General features: G+C 39.7%; 1 protein-coding gene across 7 annotated transcripts in view; it reads right to left on the bottom strand.

Annotated features, from left to right (window-relative positions):
- Window positions 1-24,714, bottom strand: part of MPP7 (MAGUK p55 scaffold protein 7) — a 277,171-nt gene that overhangs the window by 97,269 nt on the left and 155,188 nt on the right. For 5 of the 7 annotated variants that reach the window (XM_059729112.1, XM_014609084.3, XM_006263073.4 and 2 more), the window contains 2 exons: window positions 13,726-13,803; window positions 6,904-6,984 (listed from right to left, as the gene is read on the bottom strand). In XM_059729112.1, coding sequence (XP_059585095.1) covers window positions 6,904-6,984; window positions 13,726-13,803 — 159 coding nt within the window. The remainder of the gene's footprint in view (window positions 1-6,903; window positions 6,985-13,725; window positions 13,804-24,714) is intronic. The other 2 variants (XM_059729113.1, XM_059729114.1) reach the window with 1 other exon arrangement.

The following is a 24,714-nucleotide window of genomic DNA, read 5'->3' on the forward strand; positions in this document are numbered from 1 at the left end:
GCCAGTTCTCAAAAGCAGAAAGATATCCACCATACACGATACATTCTCTCTTCTGGAAAGGATCCCAAGTATAAGTCTGGTTCGAGAAATAAAAGTTTCTTTTATGTATTATTTTACTGGTATGGGTCTAATGAATGAAGAAAACCTATGCAGGTTAAACACTTGCTAGTTAAAAAAACAACCTCCTGCTCCCAAAAGACATGCCTTATACTTGTAGTTGTAGCATGTGTCAGGTTCCAATTTAATAGCACTTCTGTTATCCTTTTAATCTTTCTCTCATTTCACTGCCTCTTCCCCTCCTTCTAGGATCCCACTTCTCTTCCCCGCCTTCATTCTATCAGCCATGACACTGGTGTCACAGTACATACTTGATACTGACCATGTGATTATAAACTAACATATATTACTAGCTGGTTGGGCCAGGTCCATTGCTTTCGCTAGTGAAACACAGCCAACTAATTTTGGAGCCATTTGACCACCAATCACACTATACTCTGTACTTTCCATAGAATTGTCAGTCTGCTACAGTCTCCTTTCAACAGAGATTGTCTTCCATAAAAAACCCACCAAACCTTCTACCATTATGACAGTGCACAGTACATGAAGCTTTATTTTATATATACTGGCATTGTCAGAGTGTGTGTGTGTGTGTGTGTGTGTGTGTGTGTGTGTGTATGTGTACACACACACACACACACACAACCCAACAGGCATTTGTGTGTGCATGCATTTTTATTTAAACACACACGGATGGATATCTTTATAGACAAACCAAAATTTTATTTTGGTTTTTTTTAATTAATAGTTTGGGTTTTAGTTTGATACCTGTATATCCTATTAATGATCACCATCAACTAGAATTGCTCACCACTATATTTGAGTTAATCTCTAGAAAAAAGGATGTTGGTTATCATCAAATTACAATGGAAATTGAAGGATTTGCTTTATATATAAAATATATATAAATCATGGGCACCAGCTTTGTGTTGCACATTGCTATATTTTATAAACCTGTTTAATATTTCTAGTAGGCAGCCCTCCTTTATAAATGTGGTGAATATATAGTGTACATGTAGACCAAATTATGGAAATTTTTAGTTGCATTTCACTCTCATACATACAAAACCATATCAACTCAATTTAAATTCAAATCCCTCAACAAAACTAGAATGTCAAATGAATTTTTTAACTGTCTTGCAAGGTCATCCTGTAACAGACATTAAATATATCTAATTCATGGCATCACATCAGGACAGGAGATTCTGAAAAAGTCATTAAAGAACTGCAAAGGAAAAGCTAGTAATTGGATACAGTATTCTTTTTCCAGACAAGCTGGGAATTAACACCTTTAAATACAGCTCATTATCCTTAATTATACAGAATGAAACATCACTACAAGAACCCCTTTCATTTCTTGTTTAACTGAAGTAATGACACACACTATACTACTAACCAACTGAAAACGGTGGTGGCTAGCTGCCAGCAATATTAACTAATTCGACACAAGACTATGCTAACAAATAGGAAAGGCCAGCTTCATTTTTATTAAATAGCTAAAAGATAAAATCTAAAAGGTAGTGGGAAGAAAATCCCTTAAAATAACCAGTTCTCAGAGACCTTGTGTGTTCATGAGATTTCCTGTTACAGCAGCAACTGCTACCTATCTTTGCTTTGTGGTAGCTAAACAAGGCCCTGGAATAGCTATGAAAGCTGCAAAGATAACAGGCCTTTAGTCTAACTCTATAAAGCTTAATCTCTTGCTGGCATGGGCCAGATGAGCATCTTGGGGTTGGTTTGCAGGCCGAATCTGGCCCTGTACCACCTTCCATGGCCTTGAGCTGAAGGATCAGAGCCCATACTGCCTCCAGCCAATTCTGTATCCCTGGATTGGGTCCCAGGCCACCTCCGTGAATGGATCCAGAGTGCTATGAAGCCTGTGGGGCTCCCCATAAATCCAGAAATTTGGCAGCAGAGAAGCAGCAATTTCTGCTATCGCTCCCCAGCCACCAAATTTTCATCTGCAGATTTTACATTCTCTTTTGCACATAACAGGCAGAAACTGTCTGTACTGTATTATTCTCATATTAGTGCTCATAGCAATTTCCAGCAGCAACTTTTGGGGAAAAGTGTGTGCTGGATGTTAAAAATATAATAATACAATGCATGTTAAATAAGCCTTTCAAAACCCATTAAATTAGTGCTTCTTTCTAGTTGTTTTGAAAAAAGATAGGAGGTAGTGGAATCTCACATAAATCTGCCATGAGAGAGGCAAGGATTTCTTAGGGTGATATCTTTTATTGGACCAACTATGTAGTCTGAGAGCCCCAAGGAAGAATGTCTTCCATTCAAAAACGTGTCTGACTTTCTCTGTCACATAGTTTGTCCAATAAAAGATATCACCCTAAGAAATCCTCACCTTACATAATTTCTGGACCATCACGGCTACATCATCGCTCTTACATTAACATTACCATACATCTGCCATGCCAGATGTGCATGATAGGACATAACAATTTTGGAATCCCTGATAAAATTCATCAGGTCCTTATTGCACATCTGCTGGTACAGGAGGTCAGGATCAGGAAGCAGGAATCTGGACATCCGTGCCCCAAGACCTTAAAGGGTGCTGGGTATCCAATACCATGCTTCCCATGATGCCTTTTCATCCTGGAGTACAAGAATTCCGGGACTGGCTACTAACATTATAACAAAGCAAAAGCAGCAAGACTTCAGCAAACTTAGTTCACTTTATAATGCAATATATACATGAACGGAAATAAATCTCAGAGTGCTTTCATTATGTTTAAGGTAATCCTTATATCTCACTACTGCAGCTCATCACATATTGTAGTCCATTTGCATGTTGTTTTTATAGTAGTACAGCAAATAAGGTTACATTTTCTACACAAGTAAACAAAGGAAAAGCAAACCCTTCAATTCCCATTCTAATTTGATCATAACCAACATCCTTTTCCAAGAGACTAACTCAAAGTGGTAAAGCAATCCTAGCTGATGGTGATTATTAACAGGACATTCAGGTATCAAACTAAAAACAAAACTATTAATGTTAAAAAAAAACCTTTAAAACAATATTTTGCAGAGTGAGTTAAAGTAGTTTGCCTACAAAGATATCCATCTAGTTTATCAGTTTAAAAATTCTATACGAATCTAATGAGTCACTTCTAATTTTCTCTAATGACTGGCAAATCTATTGAAATGTCTGATTTTTGCTAGTTAACATGTGGAAATAAACCCAAAATAACATATCACTGATATAAGTTCTCTTTGTTTAGCAAAGGCAGTTAAATTTTACTTTAGAAGTCTTCATTATTTTTACAACATAGTTACAGAAATTGGACAGGTTTCCTGTATAGTTTTCATAACATCATCACACCTTAATATATACTTCAACATTAGATGTTTGCTGAGGTTGACTGAGAAAATATCTGTCTCCACTGAAATGATGCAGTAAACAAGCTAAGAAATTAAAAATAAGTTCTAAAGCATAACAGAATATTTTTATAAGTTAAAGACATTTATAAAATTACACATTTAGACCATAAATCACTAGTTACTTTCATTTGTGATATTCAATGTGTGAGAGCCACGTTCACATGGTTGGTTCTGCAGTTGAGCTTTAAACCTGTATCACCAAGCAAGCACATGGTCTTCCTTCAAACTATTATGTTTGGCTCTAATCCATTCCATAATATCCTACACAAAGAGGAACAAACCCACGTGATTTCGTCCTGGAGCTAAATATGCTGGTGTGCTCCAAGGTCTGTTTTGATCAGGAGAGATAGGCCCTGTGTAGATGAAACAAGGGGTGTGTGTGTACAACATTTTTAATGCTTTTGCACCGCTTTAATGGTTTTGGTGTTTGCATGCCTCGGCGCTGTATTGCACATTAATTCCAGCCTCTATAAATTCAGCAGTGTAATGTGCCTTAAATGACTTGGGGTGCAGCAAACTAAAACCTCTTCCTTTATGGTTGGGGAAAAAAACAACACTGAACACCATGAATTTGTCAAAGTTTTAAAAACCAACAGAAACAAATATAGTGATTTTTATGATCTGTGGGAGTTAGAAGTAAACAGAGACTCGTGCATCTTTTAAAATAAAATTTAAGTTTATAATATACTATGTTCATCTGAATAATTCAGTTACTGAACACTTCTACACTTATATCTTGCTAACTAATCCTGACTAGCCTTCCAAAGCCACTTTCCCAGGTCTGCTCTCCTCCTCAGACAGGCCTGCAGAAACACAATTTTAAAAGTACATTTTGCATTCAGCCTGACAGTGCAGGGCTTACATTCTGGCTTGAGAAAGGCAGGAAATACTCCTGGTGGCTCCACCTAAAAGTTACAAAGTTGGTGAGGAGAGAAAGATCTCAGCAGAACAATAATGCCCATTTACCACGAGACAACTCTTGCATAAATTTTAAAAGTAAAAATGGTACTGCAAGAGTGGGAGGAAAAAAACCCCAGTTACTTAAATGGCTTTTAGCTAGCTCCGTGAGAATGCTGTTCTATAGAACAGTTTACCCCAAATGTCCAGAGGCAAGGAAAGAGAATGCCTGCCTGCTCCTCAGCTTCAGGGGTCCGTATTAATTCATCTCATGCACTAATATGGAAGGGCAAGACTGAGTCTTTATTCTTTCCCCCTTTGCCCTGGAATGAAGTAATCAGCACAAGTCATTACTATTTGTCAGATACTTTCTTAGTCAATGTGTTGTAGAGAGAAGCTATGGTTTCTCCACACCCCTGGCCATCCACTTCCTTAGGGTTGCGGGGCTTGGGCAAGAGTATCAGACACATAGTCCCTCCCCTCCTCTTATGTCCAGAACCAGGTTTCAGGAAGCTCAACCTAGTAGAAAGTGATGCATCCATCTTATTCAAGGTCAACCAACTGGGCTACTGCCCTTTACCCAGCCATTCCTTTCTTCCACAGCAAGAAAAGATCTTTGACTAGCTTAAAACAGTTAAGTCTCCATTTACAAAAGGAAAAAAGTAACTGTTGAAGGAAGACCACTGAATGCAAAGAATATTTTACTAAAGCAGTTCCTAAATGCCCAAGTCAAAGACTGTATTAGGGTTGGAATACTGTTGTAACCACGATGGTCCAAGAAATATGAGAGAAGCTAGGGTTTCAGTATTTTATTGGACCAACCGCATAGTTGGGAAAGATATTAGACAAGCTTTTAGAGACAAAGTGTCCTTCTTCAGGTCTGATAAAATGCACTATACTATTACAACTCTTTATGAAAGTCAATATAAATGCCTTAAAAACAATATCAGTGGGCAACTATTAGACTCATTTCACTAAAACTTTGATGTTGTAAAACATGTATGATCTACCATAGTAAAACTTTGGGTCTGTGGACTAAAACATGCCAGCATTTTCTGCATGGGAAGTTGAACATAACATGCCATTAGTTCAAAAGCTTGCCTAACATCTTCTCCACTGTGCAGTTGGTCCCATTAAAAAACAGCACCAAAAACACTTGTTTCCAGCCAAGGACTGGTACCTTTTCAAGGAAAATGATGAAGTCATGCAAAGAATAAACAGCCATAATACACTATACTAAACCAGAATGATTTTGTCCCCTGCTATTGGCTAATCATGTATGTAGGTTATCAGTTTGATACTGCCTCCAAACTAAAGCTTAGAAAAAGCAGAAAACTAATGAAACATCCATGCATCTAGGCATAAAAGCAGCACTGATGTATTACATCAATATAACTCTTTTTGAAAGATGATGTTGCCTCTTAGAACAGATAAAATCAGGACCAGTGAACAGTTATTAGACTCATTTAATCAATGCTTCAATGTTGTAAATTGCATATGATCTACTATATATGTATGTAAATACTTAGTAAAGCTTAAGAGTTTTTGGTCTTAAGATGTGCCAGCATTTTTTTGAATAGTCAAATTGAGCAAAATATACCATTAAAGCCTACTTACTGCTTATCACCTCTGAGGAAAGCAGGTTGTCACCATGTAATGATGAGGTGTAGAACAAAAATTATATGAACAGTGAGCCCATAATGCTCTGTCTTCAGTCTTGGAACAGTTTACAGATACTAGGGCATCTCAGTTGTGGAGCCATGGCCAATGAACAGAACTAAGCATAAGGATTTTAAACAGACAACCTGGCTAAAAACAGCAACTTTTACTCCTCCACACCAAAGTTAGTATTAACTAACAGTTGTTAATTAATTCAGATGTGGGAACATGCATGTATGATGCACTCTCTCATCACATGGTGGGAGGAGAGAACAAGTTGAAGGTGCATACTTAGTTTCACCATAGCACATTGTCAGTTAAACACAGGTGAATCCTCACAGGACTTTCTATGGAATCTTATGGGTTTTTGTAAGATGAAATGCTGATTTTGAGGCATTTGAAAAATTATACTAAGTTCATTTCCCAATACATAAAGCCCTATTTATGCGTGTTCACTATTTTAATTTTAAATTATGTTATCTATAATCACCATGAATCAAAAAACAACTTACAGTTTAGTCACAGCTATAATGTTAATGTTTTTACCACTTTACTGAGGACATTTAAAGAAAAAGATATTTGGGGTTTAATTTTCATACTACAGCTTTTTTTTTTGTAATAGCCAATTGCAAGTAACCAAATCCTCTCTCCTGAAGTATCTTTGCAAATTTCATTAACATTATAATACATTTGTAAATGTTTTGTGAATTTCATAAACATTATTAATTGCCTCTCTCTGTAGCATATTTTTACTATTAACATTGTGTTCTTGCATAGAAATATTCATATATGTAAGTAACTTGAATCAGACAAATTCCTTAGAAAGGGGGAGAAGGAGGGAAGAGAGAAAGTGTGTATGTTTGTGTGTACTTTGCAGGTGTAACACTTCCCCACCTTGAGGTTGGGTTTTGACAGCAGTTTCAACAGCTCTCTGATCTCACTGCTCAATGGTTTGCTCTGTAGCTCCTCAGCCAGCTGTGAGAGAGATTGAATTGACACAAAGAACATTAGCAAGAGCATTGTTTTACCCAACGCATCAGTGACAACTGAGAATCTATCTTGTTCAAGGTTATTACTTTCCAGTGTATTCAAACAGAAGCCAGCATGAAAAAAAAACAGATTATCAATCACTGAGCTTCTTTTCTGGCCCTCAGCTGACCAGATTTAAGACAGGCCTTTCGGCTCAGTTTAACTCAAGTAATCATATCTGGCAACAGTGCAGCCAGATCACATTCTGATTTATAGCAAAAAGGGCAAATCCCAGCACTTCATTTAAGTGAATGGTCCTTTGCGTGCAGACAAAGGACTGCTTGTAAAAACGACTGGATCAAACTTTGACACTGTCTATAAAAAACAGCTTCTGAATGAGGTGGTGAAATCCACACTGCTTCCAAAAACCCACAGTAGCTGTGCTGTTTAGGACTGGGGTAGGGAAGCTGAGTACCCTACAGTGCAAGCAATCTAAACCTTTTATTATGTTTACTCATAAATGGGAAGCAGCTTGTTAAATCTAAAGCACGTTAATCATGATATGGTCTATAACAGGTCACCCACCAGCTATTCAAGTCACTAAAATGCACAGAGTATGCCCTACCAACAAGATCAGTAATTTATGGTTGGTTGTGCTACAAAATTGTGAGTTAGTCAACAATAGAGCAGCAGTCTAACATTTAATGCCAGAGCTGCATGTCTCACGCATGAGCTTCTCTTATCACTAATCTTTTAACTAGTTTGAACTCAGGAGACAAATTTTCTGCTATAGGGGTTAAAAACTTCAACTCTTGTTGAGGGGGCGGGGGACGGACAACCAGCATTCCCTCTAACCTGTACGGCATGCACAGCCGCGCAGGCACATTCATGCTGCGCTGCCAGGCACGCCTGCACACACCTCACAGCTTAGAGGGAACGCTGAGGATGACAAAAAAAGAATCATGAACTTGCATAGTACATAATCTGATTTAATAAAATCACTTTTTTGTATTACATTAATATTATTAAAAAGTCTCCAAGAAGGTTGATTTGCTAGAAGTAATTTTATTCACCTAACTTCATTTTAAAGTTACTTTTAGTTTATATAAGTAATTTAACTAAATGATTTTCAAAAGCAGCTTCTAGAACAGAACTAACAAAACATGTTTCATAAATACAATTATAAAAAGATAAACATTAAAAATAAAAATTCTAGTGAAGGGAACACTTTTTCTATACGACTCTTACAACTCAGCCACATATTCAGGAAGACTAACCTACATATTCATTACAATAAACATTTAATACTAACAGACAAACAACAGACAAAATGTGTTCATAAGAGCCAGGAAAATACACCTCAGCAATATTCATATATACTATACATTACAAAAATAAATCAAGGAAGAGAGGAAGAGCTAAGTGCTTTATGTGCATGAAACCTAGCACGCAAGCAAACAACCAGGTCTAGTCCAGTTAGCTTTAAAACCTCAAGACAGTTTAGGATAGTACTGGCTCCCAATGTTTTTTGAAATGGTTAAGCACTACAGGTTCCCTTTGCTCTCTCTACTTCCCTTGGCTCATCTTGCTCATTACAACTAATTAAATTTATCTATGGCAGCTTTCCTAACAAAGGTATAGTCTTTAATTTAAAGTAAGATTGTGGTTTTCAACCAAATGGTATGTAAAAATTATTATTAACTATAGCAGAGCACCTGTTTTGGTGGATATGTACTCAGCTGGAAATATAGAGGCTTTACAACACTTGCTTTCAATAGTGAGGAGCAAGCAGGCAAATCACAAGGGGAAAAAAAAGAAGTACTTTTAGGCTAGGGATAGACATTAAAAAAGCCTTAGCCTGAATTAATTCAAACTTTGCAGGTTAGTTTAACCTGGCTAGGCTGAACCGGTTTGTAACTGGACAGACATTCTCTCTGGACTGAGGAAATTCAGGCACATGCCTGCAGTGGCTCAGGCTAGAAGCTTGAGGGCACTACAGCAGCCCTCCCTTTACTTGCACAGTTCTGAGCTGAGGTGGGGGCATGGCCAGGCCCTGGCAGGATGCTCTGATTAGGGAGGGGTGTAAACCTCCACCCTGCCTGCACCATCCCTGGCTTTTCTCCACTGGCTGCCGAAGGGGCTGGAGTGTTGCCAGCCCCCAAGGCAGCACTCTGAAGCAAGGGAGGGTGTTCAGTGCATGCATCTGTTGGTGATATGGAGCTTTTCAATCTTCCTCCCCCTACTTCTTTATACTGTCTGCAGCAAACTGACAGGGGAGCAAGCCAGCAGAGGGCTGATAACAGTGTTTATCACCGCATCAGCAAAACAATAGCCTCTCTCCATTAATTCAAACTCTTCTTAAACAGCTTAACAGATGACCTGTTGATTAGCTCCAAAAAGCCCTAAAGCAGTCAATATTCTGCTTGCCTGTACCAGTGAAATTGGAGACACTCATACACAGACACCTCTCAGCATTAGCTAGCATACTACATACCTAGGGTCTGTGGGAGATGGGAGGGAGGGAGGGAGGGAGGTGGGGGATCCTTGCTTGTCCAGCAAGCAGCAAGGTGTGGAGGGGAGGGGACAGGGTAGGAGGAAGCCAGGCAGACCCTGCTGTACCTGCAGTCTCTGCCAGAGTTCCAGCCAGGGAGCAGAGGGGAGGGGCCCCCTATGTCACCTATCTGGAAACAGAGACTGAGGAGTCTATGTGCCAATTTGTATATGGCAGGCACCAGAGCTGCTTGTAACATTTCTGTCAGTTTCAGGTTATTTTGTGTTTCTAAATGTAAAGTATTTGTATATAGCCCTGGAGTTATTTCAGGTGTGATCTACAGTGAAAATGTTGGGTATGTGTTTTTGTCATGACTTACTACCTTAACATGCTAAGGACTGCAGGAGCATGAGCGTTTAAAAATCGCTTTTGAAATGCTCCCCTTAAGGACACTAATGTTTCTTACCTAGACATTTATAAAAAGTGCAGCCACTACAAAAGGGGGGGAGGGGGAGGAGGAGGAGGGAGAAGCAAAATTAGAGCTAGGGACACTGAAAGAGGAGAGACCACACTTGAACAGAAGGCTGGATAGAGAAGCAACACAAGGATCTAGGGAGCATGGGGTTTTCTGGAGAAAGTATTGAAGGCCCTTTACTACAGCACAGCACTGATTCAAAAGCCTTCATAAGGACTTTGCTTGTAAATTTGATTTATGGCCTTTTGATCTGATACAGTGTAATCTCGAACACCTTTGCTCTGCAATAAAGAGTGGATGCACCTCTTGTACACAACTTCAGTTTGCACTGGAATGAATGTGAACAAAACCAGAATAGCAGCCTAGTTGAAATTACTGCCTTTATAAATGTTCCCTAAAACATTAATACCAAACATAATAGTAAAACCATGCCGCCTGAAACAGTTTGTAATTCTGATTACTCTGTATTTTGGTTTTAAATCACATAAAAATATGGCATTTCTAATAAGAATGCTCCCATGCTTACTCAACTATATAAACGCCATTAATTCAAAATCTACTGAAACAAAGTAACCGTTACATTATTAATATGCTCTGCATCCTTGAAGGGTGATTAGTTGTCAACAGGAGTGCCAGATATTTAATGTAGTTCTAATCTCAAGTTCCATGTTTTATAACACATTTATATTGTATACAAATTAGTTTACTGCTAATGCATTCACACACAAACTTGCAAAGTGTTTAGCTTAAATTCAAATAATATCAAATTATTCTCCACACTCCAAAGCATTATGCCCATTTAAAATTATACTAATAAAATATATTTGTTAGGATTCTTAAGGAATAACCACATTAGTGATTAAGAATAAACCCTTAATTGTGGGCATGCAAAAATGCACAGAGATTCACTTCCTTTAATCGTACACTTTTTAGACATAGGCCATTAATTTCTCTTTTTGCCACATTAAATATGTAATGAAAAAAAATCAATGTTCTAAATTTTTAGAATTCAAAAATCACTTTCTGGGAGGGCAACCAGAGATATTTTTAAGAAGTCTGTTATTCAGAGGATTCAATAATTCTGGCACACTTCTGCTTCTTACATTTTGAATCCAAAGGAACCGATTTTTTTTTTTTTTTTAATTTTAGCCTAAAAAATTCCCAATAATCTTATAAATGGATATATATGACCAAGACCTTAAAAATAGCATTTTGGCTAGGGACAGAAATTACAAGTAAACCAGTGTGAATGGTCAGAAACCGCTTCAAATCTGTAACACAACAGGGCTAAGTTCAGACATTACACATAAACCGGTTTAAGTGATCAGAAACTGTTTTAAAACTGTAACAGAACAGATGTTCAGTGCTCATAAACCAGTCTGAAAATGGCTGAAACTGGTTTGAGATAAACCTGGTTGAATGTAGTATCAAACTTAACTGATTTGGCTCACACCGGTTTATGCAATGTCTGTCCCAAACCCCTTGCTGGTTTAAGATAAACCAGACTCCCCCAGCATCCCAGCATGCTCTTTGGGCTGGGCTGGGCAGAGCTCTCTGCTCCACGGCAGAGCTGGCCCCTCCCCTCTGCACCCTGGTTGCAGCTCCAGCAGTGATTTTCAGGCACAGCAATATCTGCCTGGCTTCTCCCTGCTAAGCAGGGATTATTTCCCCTGCCCTTCTGCCTTACGCAGAAACCTCAGCATTAGCTGGCAGACCACATGCTGGCTATGGGTCCGTGCTGTGGGAGACAACAAAGGCAGATAAGCTTTTTGGAGCTAATCAACAGGTAGCTTAATGTCCTTCTTTGGAAAAGCTGTTTAAGAAGAGCTGTTTAAGAAGAACTCCATTAGTTAAATGGAGAGAGGCTTTGTTTTCTTAATGGGTTGATATAAAACACTGAGTTAGGAGTGACAAACACCCCCTGCTGACCCACTGGGAGTGGGGTGGGGAAATAATAAGAGCATCCTGACAGGGCCTGGCCACTTCCCCCCTCAGCTCAGCCCTGTGGAAGGGAAGGGAGGGCTGCTCTAGTGCCCCTGGGCTTCTAGCCTGAGCCACTGAGCCTGCCTTTCTGGAATGAAAAGGGAATGTCTATCCACCTCCAAATCAGTACACGATTTGCAGATTAGACTAACCTGAAAAGACTGAATCAATTCAGGCTCAGGCTGTTTGAATGTCTGTCCCTAGCCCAGAAGTTCAGTCCACATAACCCACTTTCAAAGTGGCCAAAACTGGTTTAAGATAAACCTAGACACATGTAGTATCAGATTTAACCAATTTAGGTTACATCTGTTTATTGACCTTCTGTCCCAGATGCCCTCCAAATTCAAGCCAACTCTCAGTCCCCTGGCATTCCAGGATGCTTTGCCCCTCCCCTATAAAAACTGGCCCTTGCAGGCTGGTAAGTTAGTCTTGGCCCAAGCTGTCTGCTCCAACCAAGTAGGGAAGTGTGCTCTGGCACCCCCCAGGCTTCTGGCCTTGGCCAGTGCAGGCATGTCGCTGTGTTTCTGAAATCAAAAGTGAATGTCTGTTCACTTGCTTATGGTTCAAGCTATACCGCTTAGACTGACCTGCGAAGACTGAATCAATTCAGTCTCAGGCTTTTTGACTGTCTGTACTTAGCCTTTAGGACTATATCATTTGAGTTTTCTAGTTTTCAAAATAATTTGTTTAAATACTATTACAGCAAACATATACATCTGATGTCACAGGTTATTATTAACATTTGATATATTATAGGATGTAGATGTCTTCTGATTGAAGATGATAAAATTATCTTATGCTTTTTCATGCAGGTTTCAGTATGGTGAATTCCTTAATTTTGTAAGATATGCTGCCATCCAAATTTATCATGCGTTTCATGGCAGATAAACAGGTGACTTATTTAAAATTAGAGGGCATTAATTAAATAAAGTTATATATCTAGGAATATTTATGAAATGCATCAAGGTTCAATGCTGCCATATTTGAAATGAATCCTAAAACATATTGCCTTTTCCATAAAAAGAAAAAAAACTGAGATCACCAACTGCACCAAAGACTTCTGGATTTCACCTAAACCACAGTTTATTAAACATTTCTCTATCCACCCTACCTCAGGTTCAGTCATAGTTTATACAGGTGTGCACACAATTCAACTGAATCTTAGAAATAACCAAAATAGCGAGGAATGGCAGCTTGTTTTTTTTTTTTCTTTAAAGTAAAAATTATAGTAACAGGAAATTAACTACTCCATCAATGCCGACCACTTCTACAATTTATTTTTTGGCTATGAAGGTAGTTTGGAAAGCTCTAATATCCATAAATCACTACTGTTCTTTTTCTTGCACAGGTATTTTTTTTGACAACCCCTCATTTTTAGTTATTTCATATGCCTCATTTCTGTAGTGTTATCTGTCATTTTTCTTGTCCTGTCAGCAATGTAGACATCTCATTTGTCTTTATTTTTCCAAAGCATTCCTCTTGTCTGTGACTTTCTTAAAACATAATAGTTGACAGCTTTTCCCTTCCTGTAGATTTCCAAACTGTAATTTTTATTACGTAGTTACCAAAGCAGAACAAGCAGCTATCTAGATGCAATGTTTTTATAACAGGAAAGTGAATAAAAATCAAAGTTATATCAGCAAAGAGACCAGTGATGACAGCACCTTTGGAAACATTTGCAGCTTCTTATGATTTCAACTTAGAGGATTACAGCTGTATGTTTGCACTATGAGGAGTTCTGCTTGCAGACAGTTTTTTGGGAGACTTTGTACCAGTGATCTCAGCAGGGGACACTTACATCATCTGCCAAGGCTGCTGCACTATGGAGTATGGGCACAGGGTTCTGTTTTTCATAGTAATGCAGTCTCTCATGAATCTGTAAGACAATTGTACAAGATAAGTTTACTCAACAGCAAAGGAAATATGACAATACAACCCCATTGAGTTACTGATCTGTTAAGTGTCTGCAACTAAAGAAACATTCATATAAAAACCTATATATATGCAGCAATCATGTAGATGTAATCTATCATCAACCTCTGCTGAAGCGCTAAGAATATGAAATCAGATGGAAAAAATGTTCAGTATGTAGACCAACCCACAGAACACCTAAACATTTGTGATTTCCCCCCCACTTTTCTATACCCATATTTCTAACATACTGCTTTAAGTATCAATTACATCTTATATTGCTGCTGAAAACACAAAGCATAAAGTGTTTATCCCCAAAATGGACATAACCCCCCGCCCATAAATTATGATTTATGAAGTGAAATAATAGCCTGCCACCCACATCTTGACAGACAGTTTGCTCAAGTGACTGCCAACATTAAATTAATTAAAAAAGAAAGGCAAAGTAGTGTTAATATGAATTCGGACATGCCAGGAAAAAAGGAGTATTTCAGCAAATTAAAATAATTTCATTTTAAGTTTCTATTGGTCAGAACTATCAATATTAATCTTTTTTTCCTAGTTATTGAATGCAGTGACATTTGATTCTTTTAAAAGGAGAAAGGCAACATAGCATTCCCCCAGAAGTCAGGCATTAAAAAAAATACAGATTTTCCCATGTTAAAGTGTAAAATAGCCAAAATACTTTTTAAAAGCCTATAACAATGTTTCTTACAAAATATTTTTTAACTGCAAACAATTGTACTCTCAATCATTAGGTTATTTACCTATCATCATTCTCAAGACACGCGCAGTAAAAAATCCCAACAATCTAAATTAGCATAATGTAAAAGTCATCCAACCTCCTACTTTGCCCCTTCCCCCCAAGCCTTGGCACACATTCTTTGGCCACTAGGACTCAGCGGATGCCCTCCCTGTCAAGGGCCTGAATGGGAAAAATTGCAGGGAGAAACTAGCCATGGATTCCAGCCAGCATGAGCAGCACCAGAAGCAGCCAAAGCCGGGACTTCAGCCCCTCTGCGAACTTTCTATGCTTCTGACTCAGCGTTCCTGCTTTGTGCTGCTTGGCCATTTGCTCCAATTCCTGCTCCTCCCTCCCCCTACCCTCTTCACTTCAGTTTCATAAGGACTACCTGGTTGCCCTCATTCCACTTCCCTGAATTTTTATTAACCTTCTCCCCTCCTAGCTGCAAAGTCCCAAAAACAAACCATGGAGCTAACATTTGTTGCCATGAGAGTGCTTCCTCTGGTAGCATTGTACCTCTTTCCTCCACCATCTAATGCTTTTGACAATTTAGATAAGGGGTTGCCAGCCTACAGCTCATGAGCTGGATCTCGCCCACAGAGCTGTGGGGGGAGGATTTGACGGTGTTCAGTGGCAGCAGGCAGGACCTAGCACCAGCCCACCAGACTTGAGCTGGGTCATTCTGGCCTGCCCCTAGAAAGCACTGCTGACCACCGCTGTAGAGTATAAACTCACTAAGGCAGGGAACTGACTACTACTTTGCATTTTACTATATTTGACACAGTAAGGCTTCACTCTCGTTTGGCTCTTAGAAACCACCATAAATCAAGTCTTTATTAATAACATCGACATACAGGGAGAATTAGACTTATAGATGATGAACTATGGTGTCTCAGTTGGGAAAGGGAGGTGGGAATGAATTTCAAGACCGACAGTTTTTCATTAATTACAGGGCTGTCAAGCTTAATCAGGCCCTGCGGGCCCTACAAAAGAATGGTACTGGGACAGTCACTGGGGTGGATTGGGTATGCAGACCAGCCCTGTATGCCATCAGTAGCACATGGGGTCAGTCCAGCACATGCTACCGCATGTAGGTCCAGTCCTAGACCCATAGACAGCGCCAAGGGATTGGATGCTGGTGCTCCACAGACCATATCTTTAACAACCCTGATTTAGACCATATCTCCTGAGCAATAACACCACAATTTAGTGACACTTGTCCTGAGCACTCCAAACAATCTCAACTTCAAGCTAAAGCATGAAGACAGAAGTAATCCCTAAATTACCCACACCACGAAGTGATTTGTTTTGACCTGTAAGTAGTGTATAGTATTGTAGCACATTATAAAAATAATTGGAAAGCACTATATTCTCTAGTTAGCATATGGGGTCTATAGGCAAAATACTATTACGAAAACAACTGCACTCTGCATTAAGACTTTCTAGCTATTTTGAGACATAGCCCATGGAGAGAAATGTTAGAGTAATCCAACCTAGGAGTGACCAAAAACATAAATTGGAGAGGTTCACATCATAACCACTTTCCAAAGCAAAAAAATTAACCTTTCCTCAGTTCCCCACCCTTCACCCTTTCCACACCCCACCCACCCTGTTACAGCTATTTGAACCTTCTTAAGCCACCACAAACGCATCTGGGCAAGTAAAAAACCTTGAAAATCAAAGGCAAAGTTTCACCATTAGATCCGTTTTCCCCATCTTAATTTTACTCAGCAGAATTTCAAATCAAGCCTGAGCTTGCAAGCAGTTACCTTATGACCTACTAGCTTCTAAAAGACAATGACAATCCAGTTAGACCTTGTTTCCAATGGTCAGGGGTTGCTAGTGAATGCTGTCATTTTAGAATTCATACAGTGTTCGTGACATTTTAAGAAAGGTCTAGTGACCTAAAATTCAACTTTTTTTTTTTTTTTTTTTTGCATTGACAAGCTTCACAACTGGTGATACAGCAGATTTGTGGCTCACCCTGGCCCTCCCCATAACTCCTTCCCAGTGCAGCACCACCCTGCCAGAAGAGCTTGGCACAGCCCTGGCCCCAACCCACACTGCACAGATCCAGGGGCACATGCCTCCCCCTGCCCTCCCAGAGGAGCGGCAGGAGCAGCAGCAGCAGCCACCGGACGAGCAGACAAGCATCAGACCGGGGCTCCCGGCCAAGCGGAGCACAGTGGCGAAAGTTGCCCCCCACTTCCCTGTGCCCCCCGGACAAGCCGTGGCTCCGTGCCACGCCCACCCCGCCCCAGCTGTCCCTGCCACCACCACCTGCGGGTTCTCGCGAGCTCTGTCCCCAGCACCACCAGCGTCTGCTCATGAGCTCCATCCCCAGCGCTGACACCACTGCCAGCGTCTGCAGGTGCTCACACGTTTCGTCCCCACCACTGACAATGCTGCCGGTGTCTGCAGGTGCTTGCGAGCTCCGTCCCCGACGCCGATGTCCGCAAGTGTCTCCCCCGCCCCAAGACTCAGGAGGCACCAGTCGCCCATGAATCCTGTTACCCATGAATCCTGTTACAGATTCTATTTGTCTAGTGGATAAGATACAGCAACAGTCTGAAACATGAACACTCATGCACAGAAAGGCAAATTAGTCATGTCAGCCATAATTTAACATATTATCAGAATATGCTAGACAAGGGGTAGGCAACCCCCAGAGGGAGTAACAGTGCATGGCATGTAAAAGCATTTTGCTTGGCCTGCACGCCTTGGGGTGGACAGCAGGGAAAGAGCCAGGGCTGCCCAGAAGCGACAAGGATCGGGCTCCTTGCAGCTCCCCTGCCATCAGCCCTTGGCACACCAACATCTTACAAGTCAAGGTTGTGGGCGTTTTTGGCACTCTTCCCAAAAATGTTGCTGACCCTGTGCTACACAGTACCCACAACCAGAGTAGAAACTTTACTCATTTACAGATTATGATAAACTAGATCTAGTATAAGTAGTAGACTTGTTCCAGGGGAGAAGGAGGGACTTTAGGGCCAGAGATGATTCCCCCTCTTAAAATTACTGCAACTGTTTTTTTTTCAGAAAAACACCAATGCTCCAGTTCTGTTGATACCATTTTGTCCCATTTGTTAATTGTATTTTCTAGACTGACAAATTATCCTTGGTTAGATCTGTATCCTGTATTTATGAACTGAAATATTTGCTCCATTTCATCTCACTGGTTTCTATTTTAAGTTCTCTTAAATTAGAAGTTGAAAATGCAGTTTCAGATTATTCTATGTGTAGACCATTCCAGTAAAACCACCACAAAAGTTGCTAGATGAGTCGCAATAGATGCTGCTTCTGACTAGCACCATTATCCTGCTGAACTGTCACTGCTGCATTCATCCTCTGCACAGAGGTCTCATTTATAATAGATTTCTGAATGCAGTAAGGAAGCATCCTGTGCAAATCAATTGAGAAATATGCAAATTTCAACCAGATAATAATGCACGTGTGTTTTTAGGCAATTGGCCAAATGTAAACAAATTTAGGCACAACATTTAGTGCTTTATTCAAAATATAAATATTGTTTTTAAAATAGCTTTAAAAAGTGAGCACTTTTAATTATTAAAAATACATAATAACTAGTTACAATGAACAAGTTAAAATATGTAACATTTTAACTAGATATGTAAATAAAACATACTTAATGTACAACTTTTGTGGTTGCAAAAGCCATAAATTGAGACTGGAACTACCTTAATATAATGTCTTGTTTTTATTCAAGTGGTGAAAATGCATGCTTTATTTTCACACAGTGAACTTTTTGGAAAGTGTTAGGAATTTCACTTGACAGGGTATGCTCTTTCTTATATTAACTGAGGGGAAAGTTTATGCATTCTTTACACTTTCAGGAGAGAAAGAAAACCATCCTTGTACTTTAACTCCTTTCAAAAAGTAATTTAGGGCTTAAAGTTCAAAAAAGTAATGGCAATTCATTATTGTACACTGATACAAATAAATACCTTTATAGATTGGAGGTGGGACTATTTTAAATTACCTCTGGTCACTTACTCATTGGATATCAATGCTGATACAGCAGCAGTGAAATATTTAAATCAGAATATGTATATAAAACAGAGCCCATAACTTTAAACAAACTACTAACCAGCAAAGACTCTAAAAACTTTGCAGTAGAGATATTCTAATGAAGAATATAACTGGGCATTAAGTGGCCCTGGATTCAAAACTGAGGCTGTGCAGGAATACAATACTCCTTCTGTGTCTTAAGTGATACAAGTTAGGGTATGGGTGGGGTAAGGAGAAGGGTGCAAGTAGGCTGCAAAAAGTCAAAATAGTTAGAAGCCAAAAAGTTGCCAGAGGTAATACCTTTCCTAACACCACCAATCTCTGATCTCACCAGACAAATTTGCCCTAATTCCACTCATGCATTGGCAGCAAGAACTGGTTTGAAACAATGCAGATTTGTGTTGATCACTTAACCCAGGGGTGGGCAAAATGGTGGAGCCAGTGGCTTATTTCCATTTCCCAGGAGTCCCTGCCTACATAGCTGTGGCCAGTTTCTACAGAGATCCCTCTAGTGACAGGGTCATGACAGTGAAGGGCAAAGGTTTCCATGGAGACCAGCCCCACAAGCACTGGCAGGGCATGCCGCTGGGTGGAGACTGTCAGGACTGGGATGGAGTTGGGGCTGGGATCTTGCAGCAGTGACAGCATGGTCTGAAGCCAGGGCAGAACTGAGATCTACTGCCTGCATGCCCCTGCCTGGGGTGTGTGGGCAGTGGATCGCAGTTCTGCCCCAGCTCTGGAGCGCACACACTGCTGCAAGATCCCAGCCCTGGAACAGCTCCCTGCCCAGCCACGCACCCTGCCCTGTGCTGTCACAGCCCCACTGCTGCTGGGGTCTCCATGGAGATTAGCTGCAGTGACACAGGCAAGGGATGCTGGGAAATGGAGTCTGATGCAGGCCCAATTGGGCCCACAGGACAGACTTTTCTGGCCCCTGACCCAAGGGTATGTCTACATTGCAATGCAGTGTAGATACCCTTTAAATGTGTTTTGTCATGGAAGTATCATTTACCTTGGCTACTCTTCATACAGATTTACCTACTGGTACCCCTTATATTTAAATTGGCATGAATGATTTGCAGTAACAGTTCCAGAGCAATATTAAACTGCAGTAGCTAAAGACAGAAAGTTGACCCAAAGTGATCCCTTTGCTTAGAATGAAATCAGTTTCTTTCCATGAATTATGATAGATATCATATGAGTTGTATGTAGTCTTTGTCCACCTTCTACAACTAGGATTCTGATATGTATTATTACTACTAAAAAAAAATCTCAAGTAACTCCACTTTGTCTCAACAGCTTTTCAAGGTTTTATGAAAGCCTGGAGAATAACTCCAAAATGGATGAGGTTGAGAAATTGTTCAAAGGAGAGAAAAAGAAATCACTCTTGAAAAGCTTTGCCTGCTAACTGCGAATCAGTTTCACAATTATTATTTGCAAGAGGTAAGTGTGTGTGGGGGTGGGAGGTGACACATGAACATATACTTGAATAACAATACGTGCCAGCATTTTTATGTCAGTACTGAGGAGAGAGTGAACTGAAGAGTTCTCTTTCTTTAAACTTCTACCTTTATGGTCAGTAGGCCATTATGCTTATATATATTCCATATTAAAAAAAAATGTTATTTTCACACTATAAACAGACCTTCACTAAACAGTGTTGTTTTATGCAATAGGAACACAGGACTTAAATTCAGTCAAGAACCCATTAGAGCCAACAACATCTTCTGGATGACCTTCTGGACTGTTAACTTGTCTCTGAGCAACTATGTCTTCAGTAGTTAAAACTTGAGATCTTTTTTCAGTCCTCATACAAAACACCCATTCATACTAGATTACAGCTACAACGATCACTAGCCTTACTCATACTTATCTCCCTCTACCAACAGAAGTCTTGGAGGCAGATGGTGGCTACCATCAACCAAGTGCCATGCCTATCCATGAACCCTGGCAGCTCTGTATTGGGTCACCTCAGAGAGGGCATCCTGGCAGAAGGTGTGGAAGTGCCTGCAGGCATCATCTGCCAATTGCCAGATGGTATGGAAGTGCCTACAGGCACTATCTGCTAGCTGCCAGCAGAAGCCTTACATAACTTGGCAGAGATGGCACAAAATTGGTGGAACAGAGGGACTTTGAATGCGAATGTACAGGACAGGCCTAAATCCTTTCTGTTTGGAGCCTGTCTGACTCAAAGACAGTGAGAAAGTTTACTGATGATTCTTGTCTATAGCTACAATTGGAAAAGTAATTAATTCCATTTGCAGGACAATGAGCACCAAGTGACAAATCAGCCGCCAGAAAATAGAATACTGCACTCTAAATTAATGTATTCATATTCATAATCCCTCAACTTTAAATCACACCCCTTTCTGAACTGAACTGAGTGCTTTTAGATTTTCTTCTGCACATTCACACCTTTGATCTCCTTGTGTTCCAACAAGACCCAAATAGTTTTATTACCCTCTCTTACTTCATGTTATCCTGAAAATAATGTTTGATCTTCCAGATGATCACGTAGCCTTGTAAACGCATTCTTCCAGGGATAAACATCAGCCTTAATGGTGTCCTTGAACAGCCCTTGTGTTTTAATTTGAGCAAAGTGCTCTTGAACTAATATGAAAGAATACTGATAAACCAATCATAAATGCATATGCTAAAGTTAGCAGGAATAAATATGTTAACATTTGACCTCTTAAGACCATAAGTGCTACAGATTTCAACATATGTAATTCACTTTTCACAGAGAAAGTAATTAAAACCATAATGAAAGTAAAGGTTGAATTTACACATGGACACTTTGTTTCTGCTTACTGGTGTTTCAGTCCATAACTTATAGTGGCTTCTCTTCCCTCTAACTGATACCAGCGACCAACCATTTTTGATATTTTCTTCAGGTTCCTCCCCTTGGTGACATCCTTTTGCAAACTAATTATATTTCCAGGTCTGAAACTTAAAGCATTATTATGGACTCATCTAGTAAATTATTTCTAAAATGGAATATTCTAACTAATTTTAAATTTTGAAAGGTGATGTACACTGAGAGAATTCATGCTCAGGGTATAAATAATAGGAAAGTACGTGTAAAAACAAAGAGAGCTGTAAAGTGAAGAGCAATCATCATCTTAATCATCAAGATGAACATGAGCCTTCAATGTGAGGCTGCGGCTATTAAAGCAAGCAAAACACTGGCTTGCATCCATAGATGCTTCTCAAGCAAATCCCAGGATGTCGTTCTCCCATTGCACTGGCCTTGGTGAGGCTGCAGCTGGAGTACTGCATCTAGATTTGGGCTCCACAATTCAAAAAGAGTGAGGAGAAGCTTGAGAGGGTCCAGAGAAGAGCCACGCACATGATCAGAGACCAGGAAAACAGACCTTATGATGACAGGCTGAGAGCTATGGGACTTTTCAGCCTGGAAAAGGGCAGACTCAGGGGTGATCTGATGTCCATGTACAAGTTTATAAAGGGTGTTCACCAGGATCTGGGGGAACGTTTGTTCACCAGAGCAACCCAAGGGATGACAAGGTCGAACGGTCATAAACTCCTCCAGGACCGTTTCAGGCTGGACATAAGGAAGAACTTCTTTACTGTCTGAGCCACCAAGGTCTGGACTAGCCTGCCATTGGAGGTGGTTCAAGCACCTACTTTGAATGCCTTCAAGAGAAATTTGGATGTTTATCTTGCTGGGAGCCTATGACCCCAGCTGACTTCCTGCCCCTGGGGCAGGGGCTGGACTCAGTGATCTTCCGAGATCCCTTCTGGCCCTAATGTCTAATGTCTATGAAATATGGCTCTACTTCATGTCTCTGCAAGCCTCACTAATGAAATTAAATTGTATTAGAGGTTAAAAATCATCTGGAGCTTTTCCAGGTTAGATATACTAAACGTGTAATACAACACATTGATATATAAAATAGTTCTGTGCCACCTTGCACATATGTAGGAACTAAGCTTCAGTTTGTTAAACAAAATACATTTGCTATTACATTTTGTGAATTTACAAAGTAAATTTCACCTTCCTTGATGGCAAGGTGAAAAGATTTACCTAGAGCTGGAGAAAACATGTAAGAAGGGATACAGAGCTGAAAATTTTATGGAATCATTTGTTTTAAAATAATAAAATACTACAAGAGACAGTTTTTTACCTTTTTAAGATTAGTAATAATACTTTATTTTTCAACTTTTTGTTACAAGTTTTGATCAAAATAATTTCATTTAAAAAGGAAGGCTTTTAGTTGATGTTTGTGTCTCTATACTGGAGGTCCAGGGCTTTCACTTTAGTACTCTGAGATGGTCTGCCATCTCTTTATAGTAGTAACCCTAAGGGGAGTCTAGGACTGCATCATTCATAAAACACCTAGAAAGTACAGCACATCTGTTTTGCTTTAAGTTCTTTTGGCATGTTCAAGCCTCAAGCTGGAACCCTGAAAATCTCTTCACATATGAAACCTGGTCTATTAAAGCATGAGTTGTGTACACATAATTGATATAGCCATTCCATTGTCTAGATAGCTACGTTTTTAAAAAAATACTCATCTACTTTTTTACTGTAGGGGTTTTAGGGTAGACTTATTAGGCCCAGAGCAAGCTGATCAAAATGCTTTTACGGACAATCCCAAGAGGGGAAAAAATAATCATTTGTAAATTTATACAATTTTGGCACATATGTAGGCAAGGGAAATTGTGTCTGGATTTTCCCAGAGAAACTGAATTAAGTATTCTACAACAAAGCATACTTAGAAATAAATTTACTTCAGTGTCCCCTGCCTGGACTATTTAAAAACCCTCAGGGAGTTTTTTCAGTCAGACAAACTAGTATTTTAAGCTAAAAATCTCACCAAATAAACCTACTTCTCCTTCCATCTTTCTAGAGTTCTTTTTCTGAGTCCAGGTACAGTTCCAGTTTTAGTTGGCTGATAACTGCACAGGGGACAAGAAACGTCTGCGCACGAAACAGCTTTAGTTTCCTTTACCCCAGACTCATGCATCAAAGTTTCTCGCTTCATATCAGAACATTTTTGTTGGTGTCTGATGGGCCCTGACCCAGCTGCATTGGGTACAGACTTTTCTAAAGAGCTCTATGGAGCAATACAGGTTCAAACAGGTCACAAGCTATCTGATTCCAGTAAAGAAAGTTCTCTCTTTACAAAAGGGGCCAAAAGCTTGTCAGTATCTGACAAGGAATTCTTGACTTATAAGATTTTTGATTTTTACTTTATATTCCTCAAATGGGTTCAAATGCTAGGCCTTCGCAAGGAAGGAAATAAGACCAGTAACCTAAAATGCAGATGGTTCTGTCATCTCTTTTTTTTTTTTTTTTTTTGCTACCCCATTTGATTTTTTATCCTTCTATGATATATATACCAGGAGGTTTGCCTTTTATTTATTTTCTTCTTTCTGGTTGGTGATTCTCTCTTGCAGGTCAAAATACATTTCCACCTTTTCCTTGTTCCAACTCAACAAAAATAGCTAAGAACAATGAAGGCAGACAAGGTTCTTTGGGTGAATCTGATATCTTTGATTAGAACAACTTAAATAGTTGGAAAACAATTATTAAGCAAGCTTTCGGGTTCAAAAACCCTTCGTCAGGCTAAGGACGTTTCAGCAGTTGGTGTGTGCTCTTCCTGGATGGAATGAAAAGTAAAGAAGCCAGTGGCTGGGCTGGTATGCATACAAGACAGGTAGTCAGTGAAAATGTAGATGGAAGAGTCAATGGGTATCTACGTTTTCACTGACTGCCTGTTTTGTATGCATACCAGCCCAGCCCCTGGCTTCTTTACTTTTCATTCCATCCAGGAAGAGCCCACACCAACTGCTGAAACTTCCTTAGCCTGACGAAGGGTTTTTGAACCCGAAAGCTTGCTTAATAATTGTTTTCCAACTATTTAAGTTGGTCTAATCAAAGATATCAGATTCACCCAAAGAACCTTGTCTGCCTATATCCTTAGACCAACATGGCTACAACCTACACCACTGTAAAAACGATGAACACATTTAAACTTTTAGGTTCCAGTTAGGTGTTCCACAGCTTTGTTTTCATACTAACATTCCACATCAAATACATACCAGTTTGTGTATAATTTTGTGTAAAACATAATTTTA

Source organism: Alligator mississippiensis, chromosome 5, assembly GCF_030867095.1.
Source record: "Alligator mississippiensis isolate rAllMis1 chromosome 5, rAllMis1, whole genome shotgun sequence".
In the NCBI taxonomy this organism is placed as follows: domain Eukaryota; kingdom Metazoa; phylum Chordata; order Crocodylia; family Alligatoridae; genus Alligator; species Alligator mississippiensis.